This window comes from Citrus clementina, unplaced genomic scaffold (assembly GCF_000493195.1).
Source record: "Citrus clementina cultivar Clemenules unplaced genomic scaffold, Citrus_clementina_v1.0 scaffold_5, whole genome shotgun sequence".
In the NCBI taxonomy this organism is placed as follows: domain Eukaryota; kingdom Viridiplantae; phylum Streptophyta; class Magnoliopsida; order Sapindales; family Rutaceae; genus Citrus; species Citrus x clementina.
In genome coordinates this window covers 36,111,940-36,117,780 of record NW_006262201.1, presented here as the reverse complement: position 1 = coordinate 36,117,780, position 5,841 = coordinate 36,111,940, and the positions used below count along the sequence as shown (strand labels likewise).

At 32.6% G+C, this 5,841-nt stretch overlaps 1 protein-coding gene across 2 annotated transcripts; it reads left to right on the top strand.

Annotated features, from left to right (window-relative positions):
• Positions 1 to 1,670: 1,670 nt before the first annotated feature.
• On the top strand, positions 1,671 to 5,789 carry LOC18042867 (alcohol dehydrogenase-like 2). Of its 2 annotated transcripts, XM_006433871.2 has the most exons (10): positions 1,671 to 1,783; positions 1,941 to 2,080; positions 2,191 to 2,237; positions 2,388 to 2,713; positions 4,547 to 4,629; positions 4,855 to 4,930; positions 5,035 to 5,099; positions 5,213 to 5,308; positions 5,384 to 5,545; positions 5,659 to 5,789. In XM_006433871.2, the coding sequence occupies exons 1-10, from the start codon at positions 1,711 to 1,713 to the stop codon at positions 5,779 to 5,781; spliced, it is 1,191 nt and encodes a 396-aa protein (XP_006433934.1). In that variant the 5' UTR covers positions 1,671 to 1,710; the 3' UTR covers positions 5,782 to 5,789. The 2 variants fall into 2 exon arrangements, with proteins under 2 accessions (XP_006433934.1, XP_024040162.1); XM_024184394.1 differs by lacking the exons at positions 1,671 to 1,783; positions 2,191 to 2,237 and having other exon boundaries at positions 1,967 to 2,080.
• The last annotated feature ends 52 nt before the right edge of the window (positions 5,790 to 5,841 follow it).

Below are 5,841 nucleotides of genomic sequence, written 5' to 3'. Positions count from 1 at the left end.
GAAGCCTCCGATTACTTACAGCTTATATAACTTACGGCCCAACGTAAAAAGTAAAGAATCCCATAAAAAGCAGTGAATCATAACTGTCATATTACTATTTTTTGTACAACAAAAAATAATAATAATAATAATAATAAATAAATAAATATATATATATATAACCATGAGGTTTGAGAACCTTCAAATTTAAAGTGAATAAATTACACGGATTATGTGTTTTTTTAATGTTTCTGACATTTTGTAATTTCAGATTGAAACATATATATATAGACACATGTGCACATTATCATTATGAGAAATAAATATGCACATAATCTTATATCATAAAATGCTTGTACTAAAAATTACATTCTAAACATTTTCATTCCACTAAATAATAATAATAATAATAATTATTATTATTATTATTATTATTATTTACACATCAACAACAAAATATCTAAAATATTGATGATATTTGAATATTGAAATATGAATTTTAACAATCTTCTTTTATAACATTTGTATTAATTCATGACATTTCACATTTCAGGTATAACTCATGGATGGAATTGTAAATCAACATATTAATAATTATTTTATAATTAAAATTGGATCAAGTTTAGTGAAAATAAAAAACTTACTAAATCTTATTCTGCAAAATTGTGTCCCAGCTCCTCTTTTCCCCCTCCTTGTGACTTCTTTATGTTTTTGTCCACCCCAACCTATGGCAATCTAAAATCATTTTCTTTTTCCAAGTCAATCCTATCGTTTGGCCAATATTTATTTCGACTTTATCTCCCTCAACACCAAATTTGAGAAACAGTGTACGATTGCGAGAGCATCGTCAACTCCGGAAATAGACCAAAGGTTGCATACAAGTGGCAATTAAATTAATCACCAGTTAATTAATTGTCAGTCGAAGTGAACGGTCGTGCAGCGTCATTAATAATCTGCAAAGAACACGTGGAGGTGACTAGAAAGGCGTAGACCCTGTCTTTTCCTGCATCAAGACAATGAGAAAAATTTATATTGGCTAATCCTACCAACTCCGCCACGTCAGGCTAATAAAATTCTGCGATTTAGAAAAATTAGGAGTTCTATGATGAGATTCTAAGTAAATTTCCTAACGAACAGAAATTTCAGAAATTTTAGGATAGGTTAGAGGTACCAAGTTAATTATACAATAAATAAATAAATAAAATATAATATTTATTTAAAAAAATCGTCATACAATTGATGATTATATTAAATTCAGTAATATATATTATATATTTTATTACCTTCAACATATAATAGAGTTATCTACAGTGATACCCATTTAGTTTGTCATTTGACAAAACCTCAGTGATTAGTCCTACGTAAATTCCTCTCCAATAAAGCAAGTTATGTCGTATTGGAAAAAAAAAACATTTTAATTTGTTTTATTGACGAAACTCGTTTCCTTTTTCCTTATTATGTAGAAATAGTGTTCATGCCGTAATTTAGACGATGAAGGCTCAATTATATTCCCAATTCATCATACATAATCTGTCACACTCAGCAAAAGTAATCGTAAAATATCTCAGTTATTTTATATGTTTGACTTAATGCCTATCACACATATTTAATATATATATATACATTACATACATACATACATACATATATATATATATAGATATAGATCATTGGCATGTAAGCACAGAAGAAGGATCTTAAACTCTCTTTCATTTTCATTCAAGCCTTACCATGCCTTCATCTGAACTCGTCATGGATAACAAAAATGCATCATCAACTGCTGGGAAAATTATAAGATGCAGAGGTTCTTTCTTTGTTCATATCATATTCATATTATTGGTCAATAACTATCCTATATAATAGTTTCATGACACTTATTAGCTTAATAGATTCATGGTACTTATTAGCTTATTCATAATTTTTTTTTCAATTTCTTTTTTTGCCTGTGCATATACATATAGCTGCAATCTCCAGAATCCCTGGAAAGCCACTGGTGATGGAGGAAATTGAAGTTGACCCACCTAAAGCTGGGGAGGTTCGGATCAAGATTCTATGCACATCCCTCTGCCACTCTGATGTTACTTTCTGGAGATCAACCCAAGTAAGTCCCTTCTTAATTAATCTTCATTATCGTTTTCAAATATTTAAGTAACAACCCAAAATGCACAACCTTTCTAATTTGATCAAGTCACCAAAATAACGTTTCTGCAGCCACCCATGGCAGTCTTTCCAAGAATTCTCGGGCACGAAGCCGTCGGGTAAAAAATCAACTCAACCTTAGATTAGATAGAAATGTTTGATGATTTGGTTATTATTCTTCTTGAATAATTAATTTCTGTGTTGATACATGACTAATAATGCAATTAATATTTATTATTTTTTTCTTTGATTTAAAAAAAAAAAAAAAGAGTTGTGGAGAGTGTAGGAGGAGGAGTGGAAGAAGTGAGGGAAGGAGATTTGGTATTGCCAGTGTTTCAAGGAGATTGTGGAGAGTGCAGAGACTGCAAGTCTCCAAAGAGCAACATCTGCTCAAAATTTGTCAATAAAGATAACCAAAGCATGCCGAGGGATGGAACGAATAGGTTCAGGGACCTGAAAGGAGAGGTCATACACAACGTCCTTAATGTATCGAGCTTCACCGAGTATACTGTTGTGGACGTTACCCACGTCGTCAAGATTACTCCGGATATCCCGCTCGATATAGCCTGCCTTCTCAGCTGCGGTGTATCAACCGGTAATTTTCGGACATTAGTAGATGTTTATATCATTGACTGAATCATGTGCATACATTTACTTTTGAGATAATACCATCTGAGTCCCTAATGTTTTCCACGCTTTCTCAGACAAAAAAATGGTCATACTTTTCTACAATAGAACAATCTGCTCACATTTATAATTAGAAACTTGTTAGGACCAGTTTAGATCAATTCTATTATAGTGTAATATAGATTTAACCTCTTATTACTATTATATAAATATTTATTTTACCTATATTAATAGCAGAGATGTCTATCGGTACCTAATTCTACAACTAAAAAGAGACTATGAATCCCTAATACACTTTCATGACTTAACTTTAACCATTATAATGTGGGGTCAGGCTACAGTGCAACTGTGGTACCGTGCCACAATTGCACCAGCCGTTGGATCCACTCAAATGAGTGGGGTCCACTTGAATAAGTGGAAATCCAACGGTTGGGTGCAACTGTGGCACGGTACCACAGTTGCACCACAGTTTTATCCTATAATGTGATAGTAAATAAAGTTTTCTTTTTGTCATCTTTACTGAAATTAGGGGGCCTATATGATACAATTAATAAACTACACTGTTACTTTGTAAATAGTTAATGATATAAACGATAATACCCATATTTACTTTTATTGCATATTTGTTATGACTCATCTAATGATCATAAATACTTATTTAATCTCGTAATTTTTTTTCCTAAGTTTTTGTTGGTGTTTGGTTGTTTTTTAAGTAGAATTTTTTATATTTAAATAAGCTAATTTGCTATATTAGCACCAACCAAAAAAATTGAGCTTTTAAAAGTAGATGTTACTTATTTTAAAAAATATATATGTAATATCAAAAATACAATTTTTTCAAAACATATGTAATATCAAAAAACACCCTAAGGACATTCCATTAATTACATAATACCCTTATTAATTACATAAGACCCTTATTAATACCCTTAATTACAAATGATTGCCACTATCTTCTTCTCTTGCACCGTCAACATTTCAATTATATTTGTTTATGAACATTTTAATTTGGATAGTATTATTTGTTTGGAAGAATATATTACTGACGTGTTTCTAATTTTGAACATTGAAGAAATTGTTGAACTATTTTTTTCTCATTAGTTCATAGCTTGAATTCATTTTGTTACAAGTTATATAATTATGAAACAAACTTTTTTACATATCCTATCTGGTAATTTAGTTACACAAAAGTACAATTTGTTTTGTATAACCAAACAATCTAATAGTTCAAAAGAGTTTTTTTAATTGACAACGAATCACCCAATAATTTTTTTTGTCAAAAACTCTAATAATGTAAGTTTTACACTTATAAGATCTATTTAATAAGTTGTACCAAATGGAGCTTTAATATATATCCACTTTAAATAATACAACATTCATCAATGAATGATGAGAGATAATATAATTAATCTACCTTAAACTACATCACATGCTACATGTAGAATTAATGATAAAATTCTTTAAAAATTATCATTATTTTTGTAATAAAAATAATGGTTACAGCTCACAATATTGATCCTAAAACCTATTGTAACGAGTTGTTCTATTTAATTATGACTCAAAATTATCATATCGTTTGGATCCCCCGCCCTAAGAGTTGACTGTCTATGTCTAGAATGGCCCCAGCTTTGAATATTATAACTTAGCTTGATTTTGCTGCGTAAGTCCGAAGTCTTTTGTTTTCTATTTGGAAAAAAAGAAGAAGATAAGTTTCCTCGTTTGCTGCTCCAACGGAGAAATAATGAAAATTTGAATTTGTTTTGGTTGATACTGATGGGTCCCAACGCCATGTGAACGGCAGGGCTTGGTGCGGCATGGAAGGTGGCAGAGGTCGAAGAGGGGTCCACTGTTGCAATTTTTGGGCTTGGAGCTGTGGGCCTATCGGTACTTATCCGAATCCATTTAAAATTTACTAGACACACCCCACACATACTTCCAACTCTAATATTGATGAGTGAGGTTCAGGAGATGTATAGTCAGTTATAACTGAATATTTTATTATTTTATCCACACATTAATACTATTCTTTTCGAGTATTTAGTTATTCTAGTTCAGAGTGAAAGTAACTGTGTCGTGGCAATCTTTCTTAAATTCTTAATGCATATTCAGGTTGCTGAAGGAGCAAGGATACGCGGAGCTACCAGGATCATAGGTGTTGATTTAAATCCTGAGAAATTTGAGACAGGTTAGTCGATTCTTTTCAAGCTTCAGTTCATTTGTTTAATAAATCCTGTTTTAATTTCAACCAGGTTTCACATGCTTATATTAATATACATTTTTTAATGGCAGGGAAAAAATTCGGAATCACTGACTTTATAAACCCTGCAACGTGTGGTGACAAAACAGTCAGCCAGGTTAGTCTTTAACTAGGAGCTACTCTCTAGTTCTATATGTACCTATTATTTGATTACGTTCAAGAAATAAATGAATATATCGAAAATGAGAACGGCTTATGGGTTGCGGGCAGGTGATAAAGGAAATGACAGATGGGGGAGCAGACTATTGCTTCGAGTGCATTGGCTTGGCGTCCGTAATGAATGATGCTTTCAACAGTAGCCGAGAGGTAATGCAAAACGCGCACACTCATATTGTTTTGTTCTTGGTCTTGAAATTCATAAATTTACAATTATGAGATCAGGGCTGGGGCAAGACGGTGATACTAGGAGTGGAGATGCATGGCTCCCCAATTTCTTTGAATTCCATCGAGATTCTCAAAGGCAGAAGCGTTTGTGGCACATTTTTCGGAGGGCTGAAACCCAAATCTGACATTGCTACTCTTGCCCAGAAGTACCTAGACAAGGTTCATTTACATTCATCCTTTCATCTTTGTGATCCTGATTCTGATTCGGCTGGCCTTTTGGTATTCTTGTGAAACCTGGTGATACATCAATTTATGATTGATTTAATTTGCAGGAGCTTAATCTGGACGAGTTCATAACACACGAAGTGAGCTTCCACGATATTAACAAAGCTTTCGACTTGCTCCTCGAAGGAAAAAGTCTGCGTTGCGTCATATGGATAGATAAACAAAATTGATTAGCTAATTTGGGATGAGATTGGGGGGGGGGGGGGGGGGGGGGGGGATTAAAAAACATC

Excerpts from the sequence above, each read along its gene's own strand:
- LOC18042867 (XM_006433871.2), top strand. The coding sequence starts at position 1,711 with ATGCCTTCATCTGAACTCGTCATGGATAACAAAAATGCATCATCAACT. Across the intron at positions 2,714-4,546 it reads CAGCTGCGGTGTATCAACCG|GGCTTGGTGCGGCATGGAAG; the intron begins GTAATTTTCGGA and ends TGTGAACGGCAG. Across the intron at positions 5,100-5,212 it reads GTGACAAAACAGTCAGCCAG|GTGATAAAGGAAATGACAGA; the intron begins GTTAGTCTTTAA and ends GGTTGCGGGCAG.